Raw genomic sequence first — 24,608 nt, forward strand, 5'->3', positions numbered from 1 at the left:
GTATACTGGCATCTCTTTTACTGTATCCCCATGAATGTATACATACTTTCTGGCACCTTAGCACTTTATGTGAATTTATAACTAGTGACCTCAGCCATCACTACCTGATCCTTTGTTTATCTATTTTGTGTATTGTTATCCATTTTAGCATATATGTTTAATAAATGTATATCTTTTATACAATATGGACTATATACTCCTTGTGATTCTATTAGTTTTCAATCAACCAAAAACAGCAAAAAAAAAAAAAAAAAAAGCACCAAAAAGTTTTTTGCAGCTGCATTTTTGCTGCCAAGAGATGTAGAAATGGTCCAGAAATTTGACTCACTGTGCACATACCCTTATCAGTGTTCTATTGCTCACCCATAGGGTATTCCATGGTCTTGAGTACATTTCCTTTGTATATAACCTCCAAAAGTGCATAGCATTTGTGTGTTTAGGAGTGCCAATACATGACAATTTGAGCAGAATATTTATGTGGCCCTCCTTTATGTCTAATATAGGGTGTATCAGAGTCCCTAATTTTTACCAATTCTTGCTTCCTTTATAAATTAAACTGAAATTTCCTATAATAAAAAAAATAATAGGGTTTACTTTTGTTTGCCCTATATACACACAAACAAGCCATTACACAGGAAAAAGGTTTCTTATTATTTTTTTTTCCTTCAAAATGCAATTTCTCACCAGTTTGTACTGTTTTATTGTCAGACCTTAAAGTGGAGTAGAAGTGTGACCATTGTTCTCAGCAGCGATCTGGGAGTCTGTGATGTTCCAGGGGTCTTCCCCATGCTGTTCTCCTACCATTCAGCACTTTATCCATCTATTTGAACATTTTCACTGCCCCTCAGACCTCTTAGCAGTGTCTGCCCGAAAAAAAGCTTGGCTTTCCCACTGACTTCCATTATACTCGTTAACTGAAACGAATATCCGAGGACTAGGAATTGTTTGGTTTGAGCATCTGGCACCCGAGCATTTTAGTGCTCATTCATCCCTAATGCAGAACAGTGCAGGGTGTAAATTTTTATGACATTGGCAATTCTAGCACAAATCAGTCAGTTACGTCAAATTTACTGACAAATCATATAGTTATTATACATAAGCTTTATTATTTACATTCACATGTAACAATGCAATAAAAGATTCAACTGCATAACTGAGAAAATACATTGTTATCAAGTCACTTTATATACTGTATACAGAAAGAGCAAAAATGCTGCTAGTTCATAGTTTTCAAGAGACCGCTTTCATCCCCACATCCGATGACTTCTCCAGCTCAATCCTCAGATTTGTCGCCTAAAATGGGAAATTATTCAGAAAAAAAAATTAAAATCAGACGACAAATTAACACAATAGATTTAGAGGGAAAAAAAAAAAGACCGAGGCAGATTTTCCAAATTAGAAAAAAAAAATAAAGTTTCTGGAAAGTTTTAATGTATTAACCATGACAATTTCTTTTTGCAGAGACCAGCACAGTCTTCTCTTCCAGTAGTGCAAATTAATTTTTTTAGCATATACAATAAAGCAATGTATGGAAACATTTAGTAGCACAGACATATACTGATCAGTCTAAACTGTTTATTTGTGCACCATCAGACATCTTATGAACACACACAATATATATATATATATATATATATATATATATATATATATATATATATATATATATATATATATATATATATATATATATATATATATATATATATATATATATATATATATGTCAAGCCACACCCACTCCATATAGCCCAGCCCGCTGCGTGGGGGGGGGGAGCGAGATGGCGAGTGGAGAGCAGGGCTGTGGAAGGAGAGAGGGGGATGGCAGTTAGTTACTAAGCCCGGGCAACGCCGGGCTCTTCAGCTAGTTCTATATAAATGTATTGTGGTTTCCATTTATAACGGAAATCACAACACAGAGCAAAGTCTGTCAACATGGTGGATACCACTGGCTTGCAGTAAGGCATGAGATGAAATTTTCATATCACAAGCTGTGACAGCAAATACATCCGAGCTCTGCCGCATGGTAATTATATAACTGAAAACAGAATTGTTTTGTCTTAAACTTTGAGCTTAAAAAGAAACTATAGGGGAGTAAGGGGGTACCACATCTATTGTAATGGATTTTAATTTTCTCATGTGTAATCTAACTCAATGTACCGTAATTAAAAGTTATTGGGTAAAATCATTTGCATACCATGTGGCGGGTGCAAGCATGGTTGTCACACATCGCTAACAGCCGAACCCAAAGTTCCCCAGCATGTATAGTGGTGCCACGTCTCTCCACAGTGCAGATAATCATCATCACCTAAACAAAGTGATCTTGCAAAATATGGCGAGATCTCGCTGCTTAGAGCAGAGAGATAATGATTAATGCTGTGGCATGAAAGATAACGTGTGCACCGCTATAGGACCCTTATTTCACGGTATTATTGGTTTTCACTGTCCATGACTGACATGGTGCGCTACTCTACACAGCGTGAGAACACAGATTAGAGCACAGAGCAGTGTGATATATGCATGTAGTGTGAAGTCAAACTATAGCCTCAGCAGCAGGGCGCGTCCTGTTTTAGGTTCCTTCCATCTGCACATTAAATGCATGTGTGGTACAGAGGGATCAGCGAGAAGCCATGCCATCCAAAAAGGCTAAATGCTTCCATTACAAAACAGTTTCTAAAAACATTTACATAACTTACTGCTTTCACCCCTTAGTGACAGAGCCAATTTGTTACTTAATGACCAGGCTAATTTTTCCAATTCTGACCACTGTCACTTTATGTGGTAATAACTCTGGAAGTCTTCAACTGATTCAGAGATTGTATTTTGTGATATATTGTACTTCATGTTAGTGGTAAAATTTCTTCGATATAACTTGCGTTTAAGAAAAAAACGGAAATTTGGCAAAAATTTTGAAAATTTTCAAACTTGAAATTTTTGTACCCTTAAATCAGAGTGGTGCCTCACAAAAATGTTAATAAACAACACTTCCCACAGGTCTACTTTACATCAGCGCAATTTTGGAAACATTTCTTGATAGGACGTTATAAGGGTTAAAGTCGACCAGCGATTTCTCATTTATCCAATAAAAATTTACAAAACCATTTTTTTTTTTTGGTTTGTTTTTAGTTCTAAAAACTGCACCACTCAATGTGCACAAAACCACATTCAAGAGGTTTATTGACCCTTCAGGTTCTTCACGAGAACTAAAGCAATGTGGAATGAAAAAATGAACGTTTTACTTTTTTCACAAAAAAAAAATTTACTTTTACTTTGGAACCAATTTTTATTTTTTTTATTTTCACAAGGGTATCAGGAGAATATGGACAACAAAATTTGTTTTGCAATTTCTCCTGAGTATGCAGATACCCTACATGTGGGGAAAAGCCATTTGACTTTTTGAACCCAAAATTGGCTGGAATCAATAGTGAAGCCTGATGTTTGGAGACCCCCTGATGTACCTAGACAGTGGAAAACCCAATCCACCCCTAAATCGAATGCCCAACCCACTTTAGCCCAAACCTAACGGGAAAATGGAAATACTTTTTTTATTTTATTATTTTTCCCTAACTAAGGGGGTGATAAAGGGGGTTTGATTTACTATTTTTTTTTTATTTTGATCACTGTGATAGACCCTATCACAGTGATCAAAATTAATCAATAGGAAAAATCTCCTAATTGTTGCTGGGTACCAGCTGGCAGATCTTTGTGGGCGCACTGCGCATGCGCCCACCACTTTATCCCGGAAGATGCCGGCGGCCTGGGGGACTTCACGGGGGGGGATGCAGAAGGATGTCAAGGGAAGCACCGGGAGGGGGAGGAAAATCGGGGGACCCTATTTCTCTCTCCTCTGATGTGCGATCACATCAGAGGAGAGAGAAATTAAATGGGAAAATCAGATTTTTTTGGGGTCGCCGTTATACCATTAATAATAATAATAATAATAATAATAATAATCTTTATTTATATAGCGCCAACATATTCCGCAGCGCTTTACAGTTGAACAGTTTCAAACACAACAGTCATAAGTAACAACGTTAACAATACAATAATTAAAGCGAAATAAGACGACCCTGCTCGTGGAGCTTACAATCTACAATGAGGTGGGGGGGATACAAAGCACAGGTTTGTATTTACAATGATGTATTTATTAGTAATGGCGATCGCAACACCGGGATTGGTAAAAACCATCCCGAATCATGTTCTCTAGGGTCTCGGCTACCCCTGATAGCAGAGACCCCGGAGAAATTACAACTCTGGGGGGTGGCGCTATAACCTTATTTCTCAGCGTCATTAATTAACAGCGCTGTGGTTTAAGAACCCTTAACTGCTGCCATTAAAAGGCGTATTGGCGGTCGTTAAGGGGTTAAAAATCAATCTCTGTCCAAAAACAAGTAAATAAATATCTAATTACATTTTATTCTTTAATAAAAGTTGATTTGTGTGGGTAGGCACTTAAGGGGTTTTCCAGGTTTGGGATGAAGTCTGCAGTCACTCTATATGACTGCAGACTTCTGACTCCTCACGCAATGACAGGATTCTCTGATGCCACAAGAGCCTCTTTCAATGCAAGTGAATTGAGCGTGGTCCCACACCTGTAGTCAAAATGCAGCCGGAAGGATGCTTATAGTATATCTACGATCATGTAACTGCCCACAATAGCAGAGAATCTTAATGTGTGGTGTTGCGTGCTGTACCAAATCAGAAGTCACAGAGCGATTTCAGCCTTTCATCACAAACCTAGACAACCCTTTTACCCTCTTAAAAGAGAACCTGTTAGCAGGATTGTGCTGAGTAACCTACAGACAGTATCGGATCACCAATAGCTGCTACTGCGCAGGTATGGCCGGCACCACTTTCAAACTTAATTATTTTTTTGATATCCATTAATTCTTTAAAAAAAATTAACTACACAGAAGGGGGATCACTAACTACACAGATGGGGATTATATATACAACGTATATACTCGATCCGATTATAAGCCGAGACCCCCAATTTTGCCACAAAAAAACTGGGAAAACGTATTGACCAGAGTATAAGCCGAGGGTGGTGCTGCACAAGGGTTAATGGTGGTCCAAAAAGATGTTCCATAGATAAATACCCCCCATAAAATGGTGCACAAGGGTTAATGGTGGCTCAAGAAGATGCTCCATAAATACCCCCCATAAAATGCCTCCACATGCGTCGTTTTGACGGTGTGGCAACAGCAACAAAATGCAACTCGTTGTGTTTGACGCGGTTCGCCGCACCATCATTTATACTACGAGATAAGGTTTACAACACTATAGCACTTTTACATGAGACCTATTGTCTCTTCACTTTTGTTTTTCGGTACCATAGGTGCGAGTGTGTTTTCTTTTTGTGTCCCTTTTTGTATACGTAGGGTGGTCTAGGGCGTAACTAGGGACGCCGACGTTGAGCGGGGGGGGCGCCATATCATCTACAATTAGGGTGCCAACCTCCGCAGTCAGGGTCATTTTAGGGCCCACTAGGGCATTATAGCTTTATGCCCCTTTATATATTTATCCTGAACATTAAGGCTGAGTTCACACGTGGCGGTTTTTTCGCGTTTTCGCTGTGGTTTTAACCGCGCAATTTTGCCGCGAAAAATAAGCATCCCATGCATTCCTATGGGATTCCGCAATGCTGTGCTAATGCTGCGGTTTTTACCGTGGCGGAATCGCTTTGCGGCAAAAAAACGCAGCATGCTCATTAATTTAGCGGAATCCCGGCGATCCCGCACCTATAGGAATGCATTGTCCTGCTTACTTTCTGCATGTGGCTGTGCACACCATGCGAAAAGCAAGCAGAACATTAGCGGACGGTACCCACGGTCCGGAGGAGAGGAGACCGTCCTCTGGGCTTTGGGTACCATATCCCTGTATAAAATAGAATTTAAAATAAAAAATATTGTTATTCTCACCTTCCGGCGTCCCGCGCAGCCTTCCCGCCTCTCTCCACGCTCCCGGTCCCAGTAATCCTTTGCGAGAATTACCGCGATGATGCCCGTTCTCGCGGGATCGCGACGTCTCGCGATGACCGAGACTTCGCGACCTCGCGAGAACGGACGTCATCGCGGTAATTCTCGCAAAGGGTTACTGGGACCGGGAGCGTGGAGAGAGGCGGGAAGGCTGTACGGGACGCCGGAAGGTGAGAACAACAATATTTTTTATATGCTATCTTTTACTATTGATGCCGCATAGGCAGCCTCAAAAGTAAAAAGTTGGTCACACTCATCAAACACTATGTTTGACGAGTGTGACCAACCTGTCAATCAGTTCTCCAAGCGATGCTACTGATCGCTTGGAAAACGCTAGCATTCTGTAAGCTAATTACGCTTGCAAAATGCTAGTTTTTCCGCTGGAAAATCGCGGGAATTTAAAATGCGATTTTCCAGCGGAATGGAATTCGGAATTCTCACGGTAATCTCCACGAGAGTTCCGCTACGTGTGAACGTAGCCTTATTGTCTATATGAGTGATTCACCTTTGACCCCATGGTATATAGTTATGTCCAATATATGGGTTGTTTTAATGATTCTATTAAAAGCTAAATTTTAAGGGGTTTTTGTTTTTGGTGCCTTCTGCTCTTGACACTTGATATATAGAGTAGATGTTTGGAAGCCTATCCAGAAAGTATCTGATGGTTCTTTTGAAGGGAAAAGAGAGGAGAAAATTCCTCTCCATTGGCTACCCTTAAACTCCATGCTGATGACTATAACAAAATCCCCATCTTCATTACTTCATACTCCATCTTTGACAATTTCACATGAGCCTCTAGTCTCAAAATTATAATCATCAATTAAGTCAAAACCATTTTGTAAGGTTCCTGCACATATAAAAAAAAATAATTCCAGTATAAGGCCACGTCCACTTGTTCAGTATTTGGTTAGTATTTTACATCAGTATTTCTAAGACAAATTCTGACCAAATACTGAAAGTGTGAACTTGGTTTTAAAATTAGTTTAAAAGCACACCCAAAGTATATTACCTAACTAAGTATAAACTTACCCATTCCCTGGACTCCTGATACCCATGTAACTATCCACCTCTAATCAAATTAACAATGACTGACCTAGCTGCTATCATTAAATTTGATTCAACAAAAGAGCTTGTATCAATGAGACTTCAGCTCTACCACAAAATACTGGGCGGATAATAGGTGTCCATATATTTTCCTCCATTATAATTCGTTCAGTTGGCTTGGCTGAGCTCACAGTTATAAATGCCACAATGGAGATCCACCTCTGGGTTAAACATTCAGCCCTACCAACACTTTAGAATTTTGTTGGATGAACCCAACAATATTGAAGGGTTCAGCTGCCAGTATAATGTGCCTGCAAGCACCACCTGACTGAGGGTTGGGAGAGATGTCAACCGCACGTCCGGTGTTGGACTGCTGACCACATTGGTCAGCGGCTTATTTCCGTGAGAGCAAAGTGTCAGTTGGCAACTTTCTCAAACCACAAGAGTGCTTGGCAGAACAAGAGCTTCTGTGTATGGTAGAGTCAGCCAAGATGGCTGGTCCACTGAAAATTGTCCGACTGCTATCTGTGTATGGCAGGCTCAAGCTTTTAAATAAATGATCCCTAAGTTAGGAGACCATTGTGATCTCCTAGTCTGATAACATACCATACAATTCAATAATTCCATTCCTTCAATTAAAAATATACAGCCACATAAGTGTATTAGATGGCAGAACCGCACAGCAAAAAAGCCAAGTGCTCTCACATTCGAAAGAATTGCATTCTTTAACGAGAAGCATAAACCGTTGCATTTCTACTCCATTGTAGACAAAAATAAAATTACCTGTTTGATACTTTTGTTTGGCGCGTGCTCTTTCATCTCCATCAAAGTACCACACAGTTATTGCGTACCTATGTAAGAGAAAGACACGGTATAATAACAGCCTGCCCATGAAGGTATTACGTTAAGATATTCTATGATATGTTGGGATTGTATTGGGCAGGTGATGAGCAGTGTCGGGTTATCTCCACATATCGATTAGAATTATCACCAAAAAGTTCTCTCTTCGTCTCATCAGACCAGAGAAACTTATTTCTCATAGTCTGGGAGTCCTTCATGTGTTTTTTAGCCAAATCTATGCAGGCTTTCCCATGTCTGGCACTGAGGAGAGTCTTCCGTTGGGCCACTCTGCCATAAAGGCCGACTGGTGGAGGGATGCACTGATCGTTGACCTTGTAGAACTTTCTCCAATCTCCCTACTGCATCTCTGGAACTCAGCCATAGTGATCTAGGGGTTCTTCTTTACCTCTCTCACCAAGGCTCTTTTCCCACAATTGCTCAGTTTGGCTTGTGGTACCAAACTTCTTCCATTTAAGGATTATGGAAGCCACTCTTAGGAGCCTTGAGTACTGCAGAAATTCTTTTGTAACCTTGGCCAGATCTGTGCCTTGCCACAATCCTGTCTCTGAGCTCCTTGGCCAGTTCCTTTGACCTCATGATTCTCATTTGGCCTGACATGCACTGTGAGGTCTTAGGCTGTGTGCACACGATGCAAAATTCCTGCGGATCCGCAGCGGTTCTTACCGCGCAAAAACGCTGTGGATCCGCAGTGTGATTTACAGTAGCATGTAAATCAATGAAAAAAAAAAAAGAAACCCGCTGTGCAGACGCTGCGGTTTTTTCCGTGTGGTTTTCCTGCGGTACAAAATCCGCAGCATGTCACTTATTTTGTGCGGTTTTACACCTCCCCAGTCTCCAAATCCGCAGGGGGAAAACTGCAGTGGAAAACCGCAAGAAAACCGCATTAAAAATGGAAGAAATCCGCAGGAAAAATGCAAGTCATTTGACCTGCGGATTTCTTCAATTCTGCGCGGAAAAATCCGCAGGGCAAAAAAGTACGTGTGCACTCAGCCTTATATAGCCAGATTTGTGCCTTTACAAATCAAGTCCTATCAGTTTAATTAAATACAGCTGGACTCCAATGAAGGAGTAGAACCATCCTAAAAGTCAATGCTACTTCCAATATGTGGCACTCGAGTTCTATTCCTCTTCCTCTCTGAAGAGACAATTTGCATATTTCCCAGAGAAGCATTGTGGATTACGTCTCCTCATCTCAGTATGCTTAGAATGTCAATCTCCGCAAGGAGAAGCAATACTACTTGGATATCGGTCAGACACCTCTCTCACAGCCAAACCAGATCTCTCACTTTGCACTGACGAGGGGCAGTACCCCGAAACACAGTGTCTGCAAATTGAGATTCTGGTTTCGCTTTTATCCTAAGTCATGAGAACAGTGACCAAAACATCTGCAACTATCAGATTGAATTTTATTTGTAATCATTTTTATAATCTATTTTAAAAAAAAATATTAAAAAATATTGTATTTTTCTATGATTTTTTAATTCATTTTTGGGGAATTGAAACCGTGATCAACTGATTGAACTATAATTCCACAGTATAAGCATAGACGTATATATAGTGTAAATAGCTGTTTGCTATGAAGCTCAGCCTGTGGCTGATCTCTATAGAAGTGCCAAGTTTTCAACGACAGGGGTATTCAGTAGGACCCCAGCTGTCATAGTAACACATTGGTCACGTTATGCAGGGGAGATAGATGATGCGAGTTAGCGCTAATAATAATAATAATAATAATAATAATAATCTTTATTTATATAGCGCCAACATATTCCGCAGCGCTTTACAGTTTAACAGTTTCAAAACACAAGTCATAAGTAACAACGCTAACAATGCAATAATTAAAGCAAAATAAGACGAAATAAGACGACCCTGCTCGTGAGAGCGTACAATCTACAATGAGGTGAGGGAGATACAGAGTACAGGTGTGTATTTACAATGGTGTATTTACAATGAAGGTCCAGCCATCTTGCAGGAGTGAAGGATGGATGGAGATAGTGAATGGGCTACGCGCGCACACTTACACAGAGAATGACTTTGATTAGTGAATGTGATAGGCCGCTCTGAACAGGTGTGTTTTGAGGGAGCGCCTAAAACTATGCAAATTGTGGATAGTCCTGATTTCTTGGGGTAGAGCATTCCAGAGGATAGGAGCAGCACGGGAGAAGTCTTGGAGTCGGGAGTGGGAGGTACGGATTAGTGCAGAGGTTAGTCGAAAGTCGTTTGCAGAGCGCAGCGATCGGCTAGGCCGATAGACAGAAATGAGAGAAGAGATGTAAGGGGGTGCCGCACTGTGGAGAGCTTTGTGGGTGAGAACAAGTACTTTGAATTGGATCCTATAATGAATGGGCAGCCAATGTAAGGACTGGCGAAGAGCGGATGCGTCCGAGTACCGATTACCCAGATGGACGATCCTGGCTGCTGCATTGAGTATGGACTGGAGAGGGGATAGTCGAGTGACGGGGAGGCCAATTAATAGAGCGTTGCAGTAATCCAGGTGAGAGTGGATCAATGCAACAGTGAGGGTTTTTGTTGTTTCCATAGTGAGAAAAGGGCGGATTCTAGAGATGTTCTTTAGGTGTAAGCGGCAAGAGCGGGCAAGGGATTGTATATGGGATGTAAAGGAGAGATTGGTGTCAAACATAACACCCAGACAGCGCACCTGCTGCCGGGGTGTTATTGTGGTACCACCCACGGAGAAGGAAATGTCAGATTTAGGGAGGTTAGTAGACGGCGGGAGCAGAAGAAGTTCAGTTTTGGAGAGGTTGAGTTTCAGATAGAGAGCGGACATGATATTGGAGACTGCGGACAGACAGTCACTGGCGTTCTGTAGTACAGCGGGGGTAAGGTCGGGGGAAGACGTGTATAGTTGTGTGTCATCAGCATAAAGATGGTACTGAAAGCCAAATCTGCTGATGGTCTGTCCAATTGGGGCCGTGTAGAGAGAGAAAAGAAGGGGGCCAAGGACTGAGCCCTGAGGTACCCCGACAGCAAGAGGAAGAGGAGATGACGTGGAGCCAGAGAACAAAACACTGAAGGAGCGGTCAGAGAGATAGGAAGAGAACCAGGAGAGTGCAGTGTCCTTAATGCCTAGTGACTGGAGCCTAGAGAGTAGGAGATGGTGGTCAACAGTATCGAAAGCTGCAGATAGGTCAAGAAGAATGAGCAGAGAGTGGTCACCGTTACGTTTTGCTGTCAGAAGGTCATTGGTCACTTTGATGAGTGCAGTTTCAGTCGAATGTAGGGGGCGGAAGCCGGACTGTGAAGGGTCTAGAAGGGAGTGAATGGAGAGGTAACGGGTAAGGCGGGAGTAAACTAGGCGTTCCAAAAGTTTAGAGATGAAGGGGAGATTGGAGAATGGTCTGTAGTTGTTTGTGCAGGATGGGTCGAGAGCAGGTTTCTTTAGTAGTGGAGTAACGATGGCGTGTTTGAAGGAGGATGGGAAAATGCCCGAGGAGAGGGAGAGATTAAAGATTGTAGTTAGGTGGGTTGTGACGACTGGAGAGAGAGACTGGAGGAGATGTGAGGGAATGGGGTCGGTAGTGCATGTAGTCGGACGAGAAGAAGAGAGGAGTCTGGAGACTACTTCTTCTGTTATGGGATCAAATGTGGAGAGTGAGCCAGGGGAGATGTAGGAAGGGATGGGAGTCACAGCACTTGGTGGTTGGGAGCAGATTTCTTGACGGATATTATCTATTTTTTCTGTAAAGTGGGAGGCCAGGTCATCAGCACAAATGTCTGTGATAGGGGCTTGTGCTTTTGGCCTGAGGAGGGAGTGAAAAGTGTCAAAAAGTTTCTTGGGGTTGTTGGCTAGTGAGGAGATCAGGGTGGTGAAGTAGGTCTGTTTGGCAAGGTGAAGGGCAGCGTTATAGGTTCTTAACATAAATTTGAAGTGGATGAAGTCTTCTGGTGTGCGGGTTTTTCTCCATAGGCGTTCAGCACTCCTGGAGCATCGCTGGAGAAGTTGAGTTTGCGATGTGAGCCAGGGCTCTTTTACTCTGTGTTTGGAGGTTCTGAGGGTGAGGGGAGCTACTTGGTCAAGGGTGCTTCTAAGAGTGTCATTGTAGTGATGAACAGCCAGATTAGGACAGGAAAGAGAGGAGATTGGGGACAGAGATGAGTGTAGGGAATCTGAAAGTGTCTGAGGGTTAATAGCTTGTAGATTTCTGACTGTGTGGTAGGTAGGAATGAGCTGGGGTGGGCGAGGATTTGTGAGCGTGAAGGAGAGAATGTTGTGGTCAGAGAGTGGAAGCGGTGAGTTGTTTAGGTGGGAGATTGAACAGAGCCGGCAGAAGACCAGATCAAGGGTGTTACCGTCCTTATGTGTCTCAGAGGTTGAAAGCTGTGAGAGGCCTAGAGAGGTGGTTAGTGATAGAAGCTGGGATGCAGATGTGGAATTAGGGCTGTTAATGGGGATGTTGAAGTCTCCCAGGATGAGGGTTGGTAGTTCTGAGGACATGAAGTGTGGCAGCCAGGCTGAAAAGTGGTCAAGGAAGAGGGTGGGTGAGCCTGGGGGCCGGTATATGACCGCTACCCTGAGGGAGAGGGGATGGAAGAGCCTGATGGTGTGGACCTCAAAAGAAGGGAATAAGAGTGATGGGACTGGGGGGATGACCTGGAAAGTGCATTGTGGGGACAGGAGTATGCCAACTCCACCACCAGGTCTGTTTGTGGGTCTCGGGGAGTGAGAGAATTGTAAGCCACCGTAGGAAATGGCAGCAGGAGAGACAGTGTCAGAATCCTGAATCCAGGTTTCAGTGAGGGCCAACAGATTAAGAGAGTTGTTCAGAAAGTAGTTGTGTAGGAAAGGAAGCTTGTTACAAGCAGACCGTGGATTCCAGAGGGCACAATTAAAAGATTGAGATGAGGGAGTGCAAGTAATGTTAACCAGATTATTGTGGTTTCGATATGATGTAGGGTAGGGGGTCGAGGTGTTTTAATTTAAAATACCACTTTCAGAGATTGATTGTGACATTGATATGTACAACCCATGAAGCAGGGTCTGACCACTATAGTAGTACTAAGGGTCCCATTACACTAAACGACGCACGAGCGATCCTGACAACGATCCGACCTGTTCAGGATCGCTGGTGCGTCGCTACATTATCGCTGGTGAGCTCTCAAACAGGCAGCCTGAAAAGCGATCAGGACCAGTGAGGACGCTGAAAACCAGGGTAAATAGCGGGTAACTATGCGCATGCGTCCCTTAGTTACCCGCTGTGTACCCTGGATACCAGCGTGCTCGCGCTGGAAGCTGGTATCCAAGGTAAACAGCGGGTAACTGGATACCAGCTTAGTTACCCACTATTTACCTTGGATACCAGCTCTCAGCATCCACTTACAGCGCTGGGAGCTCGATGATTGTTGGTCTCCCGTTGCCACACGCAACGATGCATGCTGGCCAGCGGGAGACCAACGATCAAAAAACAGCCCAGGACATTCCTGCATGATCAGCGATACCGGCAAGGGGGGGGGGGGGGCGGTCGCTAATGCGTGCCACAAAAAGCGACATCGCTGATGCGTCACAAAATCGGTGATGCATCAGCGATCTTGTTAGCGATCCCGCTTAGTGTGAAATACCCCTCAGCATGTGAATGCTTACTGCTTTTTGGGAACTCTGCCAAGATGTCGCAGCAGCCATTAATGGCGGTATCTAGGATGTAATGAGGGGTGGGGTTAAACAGACAATGGCAGTTGCAGCTATAGAGTCATGTAAGCCGAGGCGCACAGGTGACAATAGGTACAGCTCCTGCATCATCACGAATAGCATAAACATCAGTTTGTGTGAACTACTTGCAGATCATGACATACAAGTACATCATAACGTTAGGAAGAGGTTAACACACTTAAAGTAAAATCGGTTTCGGTTTCTGTAAACAGAAAAAAATATAATTAAAAAGAAGTTGCATAATAAAGTTACCTTGTACCAAATGCAGGTTGAACTTCATGAGGATTGCGTCGATCTGACCAAAAAAACAGCAGCCTATCAAATTTTGGTTCAATATCTGCAAACTGAGATTTGCCTTCAGGAAATATTCTAAGTACGCCTCCATTTGCCTGTAAATACATTATAGAACAGGTGACCACTTCAATATGATTAAACCAAGGCCATTGTGTTTCATCTGAGGTTCTCTTCACACAGGCATTTTGGCAACCAGCTGTCAATTTTTCCAAGAAGTTAAGAAACCCATGCTATTTCTACTCAAGAATATAACAAAGTAATAATTAGTGTTGAGTGATACCATCCGATATTCAGAAATATCGGATTGGATCGGCCTGATACACAAAAAGTAGCGGGTATCGCCGATTCCGATACCGGAAGTCTCATTCAAGTCAATGGGACAGAAATATCGGACTTTAAAAAAACCCTTTTCTTTCCTTGTACATCCAGTTCGGGAGGGGGGGGGTTTGGGGGAAGAGTGTGGGCGGACACTGTGCGTGTCTGTGCGCGGGCGGGCTCTGTGCGGGCCTCTCGGGGGTCTGTGCCGGCTGTCGGGGGTGTGTGTGTGTGTGTGTGTGTGTGTGTGTGTGTGTGTGTGCGCGCAGGCATCGGGCGATGCCTGCTACAATGACAGTGATTGACACATTAGCCAATGATGGGACAGTAGTAGTCCCATCATCCGGCTAATGTGTTGAATGTGAAAAAAACATACATACATTCATACACACTACATACTACAGATATACTACATTCATACATTACATACAGTACATATAACATAAGAGTACATACTCACCATTATTTGTCACTTTGATCCCCGAAGCCAGTGTCATCTATGAAAAATATGAAAAAAAAACCACCAAATACTCCCTGTTCCGCAGAAATCCACGAGTGAGTGTCCCACGATGATCTCCTGTGGAGAACAGCAGCATCAGCTGATGCGACCGTTCACTAGGGGCTGCAGGAATCCAATGACGGGAGGTAGGTATCCTTCTGCACTGTATTCCTCCGCCACAAAAAAAAAAAAAAAAAAAAAAAAAAAAAATAGTCCCTAGTCTCACTTTTGGCATTGCTGTGTGAGAAAGTTCCCACGCAGCTTTTGCCATAAAGTGAGACTAGGGACTTTTTTTTTTTTTTTTTTTTACAGTGGCGTAGGAATACAGTAGGACTTGTAGTTCCATCGGACGATGCACACGCACACACACACACACACACACACACACACACACACACACCCCCGGCAGGCCCGTACAAACTCGGCAGGCCCGTACAGACCCCGCATCATGATGACATCATTTCAGCAGCCAATCACAGCCACAACAGTGGCTCATTGCATTATGGGAACTTCCGATTCCGGTATCCGATATTGAAAAAATATCGGTACTCAGTATCGTAATTCCGATAAAGCGAATATCGGCCGATACCCGATATTTGCAGTATCGGAATGCTCAACACTAGTAATAATACAAAAAATGTGGTGAATATAGAATATTTTGCAATTTACAAACTTAGTTTTTATGTCCTTAAATCAGAGATGTGTTATTTATTAACTATTTTGTGGAATTACATTTTTTTTGCAATTTCATCACGCATGGAATTTTTTTCCATTTTCAAGTACCCTATATAGTAAAAGCAATGGCGACATTCAAAAATACAACTAGTCTCACGAGAAATTAGCCCTCACACGGCCATACTGACAGAAAAAAAAAAAAAAAAAAGCGTCCGCATTTTTCACTGCACATGACAGCTGATTCAGCCAGTCATCAAGTGCCTATAACAACTGTGGGTGGAGCACTGTCAACCTGTTAAATCCTGCTGTCAATCACGGTCAGTAGGATTTACAAAAAACCCAGACAGAAGTGCGTCACAAATCCCGACCATAGGCGCCCGTCACATGATCGCAGAATGCCGATGGTGGAGGTCAGCAGAAGACCCCTGTAACAGTCATTGTGAGTCTCTTGTGAACACCGGCTCGTGGCTGTCATTTATAGGAGATCGTAATTTCTGCTAAGTACATCACAAGTGATCAGATGATTGCTTCAAGTCTCAAGGCTATTGGCACATGGATTCCCTTTCAGGAACATGCTGCCCGGAATGAAGGGAGTCCTGCAAATACAACATGGCGTCCACAATCTATTCCAACCAAAATTACTTAGTGAAAGACAAACATACCTTTCCTTCTGAGCCCCGCCATGTGCCCAAACAGTAGTTTGACAACGTGTTATCAATATATGCAGGAGAAATTTAATTGTACAAGAAGTTTTTCTCCTGTAAAAATTTCGGGGCTGAAGCTTTTTTTTTTTTTTTTTTGGGGGGGGGGGGGGGGGGTGGGGTGAGATTAAATTTCTCTTTTTCGGGTCCCGAGAATATAAACTTTTTTGAAACAGCTATGGGTCCAGAATGAGGACTACACTCCTAGGAGATTTCCTTGATGGTCATAGTTTCCAAATTGGGGTAACTTGTGGAGAGTTCCTGCTGTTTTGGCCCCAAAGGTGACAAGGCGTCCACAATCAATATTCTCTAAAAGTCAAACTGCTATTAAATCACTTAGCTAGAAGGAGGAGGGGGAATAAATCCCCACCATAGAGTATAATCCTTTAAAAATTCAATTTTATTAAATATATCACTTAAAATAAATCACGAAAGGCTGCTGGACACCAAAAAGCAGGGGTAAAGGGTTACTGATAAAATGCAAAGTGCATATGAATAGTCAATCAACAGGTAAGTTAATACACTGAAATGCAACAGGCCACAAATTAATTAGCAGCAAATAAAGTGCAGTGTGCAAATCAAAATATTAAGAAGTGGCAAAGCACAAATAATAGTGACAAACAGCAAGTGCCTAAACGCAGTGTCATGAAGCAAAACTATAACACAAATATGTTTTCATCTTAATTTTTCTGTGTTTTTCATTTACCATTTTCTATCCATTTTTTCAATCCTATTTTTCATATTTCCACCTTTAATGATTCTTTTCATTATAATTGCTTCCCTTTTTACAACACATTTGTTTATTCAGCAATATTTCACTTTTTGTATCTATATTCCGTTCCATTACATTTATGCTAGCTCAAACCAAACCCTCCCACCTTCATTGTCCCACTTTGATTTCATTCAAATGTTCCACTCACGGACCTTCATTTATGTCACTGCTTTCCATTATACTGCAGAGTCCCCAGTGCGCATGCGCCACTGGCCTGGCATTTGATTTTTGGACCCACGGACACAGGATTGCATAGCGAAGGCGCCGTCTCCATGACGACCGTGGGCTATTTGCGTTTCGGTGCCAGAAGATCTCTTTTGGATGCGGGGTCGGCCGCACATGCACCGTAATCACTGGGACTTTGTGGATACTTCTGCGCCTATCAGCTGCCGCAAGTCAGAACACCTGTCTTGTATTCTCCGCACACATACGGGCTCAGCCATTGGACGGGCGTCCTTTATATAGTCATTAAATCCCCCTCCCCCAACACACGCCTCCTGAAGAAGTTCTAACGAAACGTGCGTTGGGGTGGCACTGCAGTACTTTTTTCTGCCCTAGTCAGGGCAGGGAAGTACACCTGCATAGGAGCGCGATGCCCGGGGGTTGTGTGGATGACATAGGGATGTGTCATCCACACAAAGCAAGAAGGAGGGCGGCGACCGTAAGATGAGAGGCGCTAGACCAAGAACATCGACACTCCACTCCTCGGACCGGACCACCCCGCAGGTAAGTACAATAAGGCTGGTTTCACATTAGTGTTTAGCGCAGCGCATCATGCGCATTTGCCTCTATGTTTAACATGGCGGGCGCATGGTCTAGCGTTTGCACGCGTTTTCGTGCGCATGCGTTTTGTAGTGTGCGCCTAGGCGCGCCCGACGCAACCTGTTGCATTTTTGGGTGCGTCCAACTGTCAAAAAAAAAAATATGCGTTTTAAGAGTTAACATGGCTAGAAACTGGTTAAACCGCATGCGCCTAAAAAACCGCAATCGCATGATGCCTTTTTTGCATGCGTTTCTATTGCGCACGAAGCGCAGCGCTAAAAAACGCTAATGTGAAAGTAGCCTAAAAGCTCTTTCTTCTCTTTACAGGTTGGGTTGGGGGCAGATATACAGCATTACAGAATGCTATACATCAGGCCTAAAAAGGTGGTGGCGGTAATGGGCCTAATCCTGTGACAGTTTCCCTCTAACCCCTTCACGCCGCAGTCCTTTTTCATTTTTGCATTTCTGTACTTTTGACCACCACCATTGGTTTTTATCATGTCTGTGTACTCAAAAATGGGAAAAAATTCCAAGTGAAGTTGCAAAAAAAAAAAAAAAAAAAAAAGTAATTCCACGTTTTTTGGATTTTCTTTTTTTACCATGTTCACCAAATGCTAAAACTGACCAGCAATTGTGATTCTCCAGGCCATGACGAGTTTGTAGATACCAAACAGCTTTTTGGCATCAACTCCACTCACAGTGTTTGGAGGAAATTGAAGGATGAGTACAACCCCAAGAACGCCTTCCCAACTATGAAGCATGGTGGGGAAACCTCATACTTTTGGACTGCTTTTCTGCAAAGGGGACAGGACGACTGCATTGCGTTGAAGGGAGGATGGATGGGGTCATGTATCACAAGATTTTGGTCAACAACCTCCTTCCCTCTGTGAGAGCATTGAAGATGTGTCGTAGCTGGGTCTTCTAGCATGACAAAGGCTTGAAACAAACAGCCAGGGTAACGAGTGAGTGGCTCTGTGAGAAGCATTTTAAAAGGTCCTTGAGTGGCCTTGCCAGTCTCCAGACGTGAACCCAATAGAAAATCTTTAGAAGAAGCTGAAACTCAATGTTGCCCAGCGACAGCTCCGAAACCTAAACGATCTGGAGAAGATGTGTATGGAGGAGTAGGCCAAAATCCCTGCAGTGTGCGCAAATTTTGTCAAGAACTACACGAAACATCTTTGTCACAACTCTTCTCTGGTATCTCGGAACCAGGAGCTCCTTCCCTGTTCCCCGGATTACTTCTGATGGTGATGACGCCGGAGCCACGAACCTTACTTTAGCGCCTGAATCCACCCTCAGTCTTTACCCCTTGCTCACCCAGGGAAGAGAGAAGTAGTAGTGGTGTACCGTAATACACCAACCAGACTAACAAGGTAATGCAAACAGTGATAAAAGCAAAATACCAGCAATACAAATATAATAAACAAAAACAGAGCTAAACACCAAGGAGTGGAGGATGGGGAAAAACTCAAACCAGGAAAAGAACACAAAAAAAACCTCACAACAGTCTCAGATAAATCCACCAAAAGCCTTCTCAAACAACAACCTCCAACTCCAACCATGCAGCGTAAGCTTGCTGTGGCAATGAGCACTTGCCAGGGCACAGATTACATAGGAGATGGGAGTGACTAACAGTGAACAGCTGAGAGCCTTCATACAGGAAAGCTTCCAAGAGCTCACAACTGAGCAGAGTAACCCCTGATTGCTAAAAGAAATCTGCAGTTTAATATGAAGGTGAAGCCCTTCTAATCAGTGCAGGAGTAGGAGTAATGAGACACTGCAGTCTTCTGGCTCCTCTCTGTCGCGGTAAACTCATGACATGTCTGACCTCTTATCGCAAACAAAAGATTTCTGTACCAAATATTACGTTCTAGTTCTCTAATGCATCAAATACTTATTTCAAGCAATAAAATGCAAAATACTCACACAAGAATCATGTAAAAATGATACAATGTGATTTTTCTTTTAGATTCTGTCTCACAGTTGAAGTGTACCTAAGATAAAAATTAGACCTCTCCATTCTTTGTAGGTGGGAAAACAAAAAAAAAGAAAAAAAAAAAAAAAAAAAAAAAAATAATATATAATAGGTAGTGTATCAAATACTTATTTTCACCACTGTACATTTGATTATTGTGGCCAAAGAGTTCCATTTAAACCTCATCGGTCCACAGGACTTTTTTCCAAAATGCATTAGGCTTGACAGATGTTCTTTTGCATACTTTTGAAGCTGAATTTTGCAGCAAGAACACAGAGATTTTCTTCTGATGACTACTCCATGAAGGTCATATTTGCGTAGGACTGTCTGAACAGTAGAACGATGTACTACAACTCTAGAGTCCACTACATCTCTATGAAGGTCTTTCGCATTCAAGCCGAGGCTCTGATTGGCCTCTCTAGCTATCCTACGAAAAGCACTCACTGAAATTTTGCTTGGCCTTCCAGACCATACCTTGATCTCCACCATTCCAGTTAACTGCCATTCGATTTTCACGTACGAGTGCTAGATGTAATTATCATGGATAGAACTTATTCATACAAGCGATAATCTGTGGGGCCATTCAAATGTCCATGATTTTTCACAATCCCAGCTGTCCAAGGTAAATAGCAGAGACATGTCCAATTTTGATCCGAGAGTTGGATAAAAAATGATTGCGCAAGATAGAAGAGGGTGTATAGAGTGGGCTCACCCTCCCCATACTCAGCAGGTGATGGCTGCGTGTTAGGCTGAGTTCACACGTGGCGTTTTTTTCGCGTTTCCGCGGCAGTTTTAACCGCACAATTTTGCCGCGAAAAATAAGCATCCCATGGATTCCTATGGGATTCCGCAATGCTGTGCTAATGCATGCTCATTAATTTGCGGAATCGCGGCGATCCCGCACCCATAGGAATGCATTGTTCCGCTTATTTCCCGCATGTGGCTGTGCACACCATGCAGAAAGTAAGCAGAACATTTGCGGATGGTACCCACGGTCCGGAGGAGAGGAGACTGTCCTCCGGGCTTTGGGTACCATATCCCTGTAAAAAATAGAATTTAAAACAAAAAATATTGTTATTCTCACCCTCCGACGTCCCGCGCAGCCTTCCCGCTTCTCTTCACGCTCCCGTTCCCAGTAGTCCTTTGCGAAAATGCCCGCGATGGCGTCCGATCTCGCGGGATCGCGAAGTCTCGCGGTAATTCGCGCGACGTCATCGCGAATTACCGCGAGACGTCGCGTTCCCGCGAGAACTGACGTCATCGCGGGCATTTTCGCAAAGGACTACTGGGAACGCCTGCGCGGGACGTCAGAAGGTAAGAATAACACTATTTTTTTTTTTTTTTTTTACATTCTATCTTTTACTACTGATGCCGCATAGGCAGCCTCCGTAGTAAAAAGTTGGTCACACTCGTCAAACACTATGTTTGACGAGTGTGACCAACCTGTCAATCAGTTCTCCAAGCGATGCTACAGATCGCTTGGAGAACGCTAGCATTTTGCAAGCTAAATACGCTTGCAAAATGCTAGTTTTTCCGCGGGAAAATCGGGGGAATTTAAAATGCGATTTTCCCACGGACTGGAATTCCGGAATTCTCGCGGTAATTTCCGCGAGAGTTCCGGTACGTGTGCACTTAGCCTTACAGTCAGGACCTGCTTCTAAATCGCTGTTGTGGCATTGCTGTATAAAGCACATGTGAGCAGAGGACTGCAGCTTCAAATCTGTTATGGGGACTATTAACCCCTTCATGACAAGCCATTTTTGCAATTCTGACCAGTTTCCCTTTATGAGGTAATAAATCAGGAACACTTCAACGAATCCTAGGGATTCTGAGCTTGTTTTTTCGTGACATATTGGGTTTCATGTTAGTGGTAAATTTAGGTCGATAATTTTTGCGTTTGTGGGGGGAAAAAAATAAATAAATCGGAAATTTGGCGAAAATGTTGCAATTTTCAAATTTTGAATTTTTATTCTGTTAAACCAGAGAGTTATGCGACACAAAATAGTTACTAAACATATCCCAGATGTCTACTTTACATCAGCACAATTTTGGAAACAATTTTTTTTTTGTTAGGAAGTTATAAGGGTTAAAAGTTGACCAGTGATTTCTCACTTTTACAACAAAATTTACAAAACCTTTTTTTCTTTTTTTTGTTTTTTAGGGACCACCTCACATTTGAAGTCACTTTGAGGGGTCTATATGGCAGAAAATACCCAAAAGTGACACCATTCTTAAAACTGCACCCCTCCAGCTACTCAAAACTACATTCAAGAAGATTATTAACCCTTCAGGTGCTTCAAAGGAACTAAAGCAACGTGGAAGGAAAAAATTGACATTGTAATTTTTCCAACAAAAATTTTCTTTTAGCATCAATTTTTTTCATTTCCACATGGGCAACAGGATAAAATGGATCCTAAAATTTCTTGGGCAATTTCTCCTGAATACACCGATACCTCATATGTGGTCATAAACCACTGTTTGGGAGCACGGCAGGGCCTGGAAGGGAAGGAGCGCCATTTGACTTTTTGAATGGAAAATTAGCTCCAATTGTTAGCGGACACCATGTAGCGCATGGAGAGCCCCTGTGTGCCTAAACATTGGAGCTCCCCCACAAGTGACCCCATTTTGGAAACTAAATCCCCCAAGGAACTTATCTAGATGTGTGGTGATCACTTTGAACCCCCAAGTGCTTCACAGAAGTTTATAACTCAGAGCCGTGAAAATTAAAAAAAAAAAAAAAAAAATTTCCCCTCAAAAAATGATTTAGCCCACAATTTTTTATTTTCACAAGGGTAACAGGAGAAATTGGACCCCAAAAGTTGTCGTCCAGTTTGTCCTGAGTACGCCGATACCCCATATGTTGGAGTAAACCATTGGGCGCATGGCAGAGCTCGGAAGGGAGAGAGCACTGTTTGACTTTTTGAACGCAAAATTGGCTGCAATCAATGGTGACGCCATGTCATGTTTGGAGACCCCCTGGTGTGCCTAAATAGTGGAAACCCCTCAATTCTAACTCAACCTTAACCCCCAACACACCCCTAACCAAAACCCTAACCACAACCCTATCCCCAAATGCATCCCTAGCCCTAACCACAAGTCTAACCCTAAACCCAACTCTAACCACAATACACCCCTAACCCTAATCTTAACCCTAATTCCAACCCCAACTCCAATTCCAACCCCAATGCCAATGGAAAAATAAAAATATTTTCTTTATTTTATTATTTGTCCCTACCTATGGGGGTGATTTACTATTTTTTTTTTATTTTAATCACTTTGATAAATCCTATCAAAGTGATCAAAATGAATGGAATCTGCAGATTCGACGGGCGCACTGCGCATACACCCGCCATTTTAGAGGATGACGGTGCCCATGACCTGGGATGGCGTGACACCTGGAGCGACACAGGGACTTATGAGGTACCAGAGGGGTGGATCGGAAGGCGGGGGGGCAGGGAGCAGATGGTGACAGCAGCTGCAGGTAGCCGCCGTCAGTCGTGGGGGGGGGGGGGGGGTGTCTAATCGCTGTCTCCAGCCATGTCCGTTACTACTGCAGCACTGGATTGCAATATTTCATCAAATTTCATTGATGAAATATTACTATCGCTCTGATTGGCTGTTAAAAGTGAAACAGCCAATCAGAGCGATCGCAGCCGAGGGGGGGGGGGGGGGGCAAAGCCACCCCCCCGGGGTAAAGTACAAAGCCCCCTGTACCTGCGGGTCGGGTGACCTTTCATTGACCCCGGTCACCCGACCCACAGGGGGGCTATCAAGTCATGACACAGCATATGTGTCATTGGTCATATTGGCACCGACTTTCATGACGCATACGCTGTGTCATTGGTCGGGAAGGGGTTAAGAACACTGAATAGTAAAAGGTTTTAAAAATTTAAAAAAAAAAAAAAACAAAAAAAAAAAAAAATTATTCAAAAAACAAAAGTGCACTTTCCTTTTCACCACTCCCCAATAAGAAAAAAAATAAATTTGGTATAGTCACGTTCAGAAAAGTCCGATTAAAATATAAAATTAATTAACTTGATCAGTTAACACTGCAAACCGAAAAAAAAAAACAAAAAAACCCTGCAAGAACCCCAAAATGATTTCGGCTTTTTTGTGGTCGCTGCAATAACACAAAATATGCAGTAACAATAACAAGTGAAGCCATAGATCTCATCTAAGGCCTCTTTCACACATCAGGTTTTCGCCGTCAGGCGCGATCCGGCGCTTTTGACAGAAACCGGATCCGGCGAAATGCAATGCCGGATCCGGTTTCCCCCCCATTGACTTGCATTTGCGCCGGATGGCCATGCGTTTCATCCGGTTTTCGCCGGATCCGGCAATGTGTCGCGATCCGGCGTCTGGAAAAAACGGTGACTGTAACGTTTTTTGTCTCCGGCGAAAAAGCCGGACACGCCGGATCCGGCGCGTCCGGCTTTTTCACACAATGAAAGCCTATGAGCGCCGCAATGCGCCGGATCCGGCGGCCGGATCCGGTTTTTTGGTCTGAGCATGCTCCGTAGCTCTGCCCACAAGACATATATAAAAGCAAGACAGTGGGACCCACAGCCACACCCAACATGCCACCCAAGAAAGCAACCAAGCGAAGCAGGAGAAGGCAGGAGACCACTGCAGCACCATCCGCACCACCACCACACCAAATGGAGCAGCAAATAGAACATGCTGAGGAGGGGAGGCCAGCAGCAGATGAGAGACGGTAATTATCAAATAACCCATTCCTCCAAACTAGGGCTATTTAATATCAAGATATTCATTGGCCCTTTGTTTCTCTTTATTCAACAGCCGCCCAATAGATGCAGCAGCAGCAGCAGCAGCAGCAATGGCAGCAGCTGGAACACCACCCACAGGCATGGAGTGTGGCCACCAGGAAGACAGCACATCATCTTCTGGGAGCCCTCCCTCGCATCGTCAGCGTTTGACGGTAAGTTTTTATTTCCAAAATCCATCTTCTCTGTAATATATGTCTATTCATTGCCTTTTATTTCAAAACAGGAATCACAAGATGAAGAGGAGCTCCCAGAAGAAGAAGGAAGGGGTGGACAGACACCTGGA

General features: G+C 43.2%; 1 protein-coding gene across 1 annotated transcript in view; it reads right to left on the reverse strand.

Annotated features, from left to right (window-relative positions):
* Window positions 1–1,083: 1,083 nt before the first annotated feature.
* The window catches only part of LOC141098163 (egl nine homolog 1-like), a 29,174-nt gene continuing 5,649 nt past the window's right edge, over window positions 1,084–24,608 (reverse strand). Inside the window, exons 2-4 of the mRNA XM_073585738.1 lie at window positions 13,798–13,934; window positions 7,806–7,873; window positions 1,084–1,293 (exon numbers count right to left, since the gene is read on the reverse strand). Of these exons, the coding sequence (XP_073441839.1) occupies window positions 1,274–1,293; window positions 7,806–7,873; window positions 13,798–13,934 (225 nt within the window). The 3' untranslated portion in view covers window positions 1,084–1,273. The remainder of the gene's footprint in view (window positions 1,294–7,805; window positions 7,874–13,797; window positions 13,935–24,608) is intronic.

This window comes from Dendrobates tinctorius, unplaced genomic scaffold, assembly GCF_039654945.1.
Source record: "Dendrobates tinctorius isolate UK_male_01 unplaced genomic scaffold, ASM3965494v1 ptg000087l, whole genome shotgun sequence".
Classification (NCBI taxonomy): domain Eukaryota; kingdom Metazoa; phylum Chordata; class Amphibia; order Anura; family Dendrobatidae; genus Dendrobates; species Dendrobates tinctorius.